The sequence below is a fragment of the Acanthisitta chloris genome, unplaced genomic scaffold (genome assembly GCF_000695815.1).
Source record: "Acanthisitta chloris isolate BGI_N310 unplaced genomic scaffold, ASM69581v1 scaffold23873, whole genome shotgun sequence".
In the NCBI taxonomy this organism is placed as follows: Eukaryota; Metazoa; Chordata; class Aves; order Passeriformes; family Acanthisittidae; genus Acanthisitta; species Acanthisitta chloris.
Window position 1 is genome coordinate 2,377 of NW_008663579.1, and position 288 is coordinate 2,664.

Sequence of the window (288 nt, forward strand, 5' to 3'; positions counted from 1 at the left end):
CTGGAGAACATGTCCCACCTCTTCCAGCTGAAGCGGGAGGTGGAAGACCTGGAGCAGTGGATTGCCGAGCGTGACGCAGTTGCCTCCTCCCAGGAGATGGGACAGGACCTGGACCATGTCACGGTGAGGGTGCCAGGGTGGATGTGGTGGTTCTGTCAGGTAGTTTGGGAGGGGATGACTTGACTCTTCTTTCTCCCATGTAGCTCCTGCGGGAGAAGTTTCGGGAGTTTGCACGGGAGACGGGCAGCGTGGGGCAGGACCGCGTGGACCGGGTGAACTTGACCATTG

General features: G+C 60.1%; 1 protein-coding gene across 1 annotated transcript in view; it reads left to right on the forward strand.

The window, feature by feature from the left end:
• LOC103798770 (spectrin beta chain, erythrocytic-like) overlaps window positions 1-288 on the forward strand; it is a gene marked incomplete at its 5' end in the record, with an annotated part of 7,752 nt that overhangs the window by 2,172 nt on the left and 5,292 nt on the right. The window contains 2 exon segments of the mRNA XM_009071053.1: window positions 1-123; window positions 204-288. The exon segment at window positions 1-123 is cut by the window's left edge and continues 82 nt beyond it; the exon segment at window positions 204-288 is cut by the window's right edge and continues 287 nt beyond it. Of these exon segments, the coding sequence (XP_009069301.1) occupies window positions 1-123; window positions 204-288 (208 nt within the window).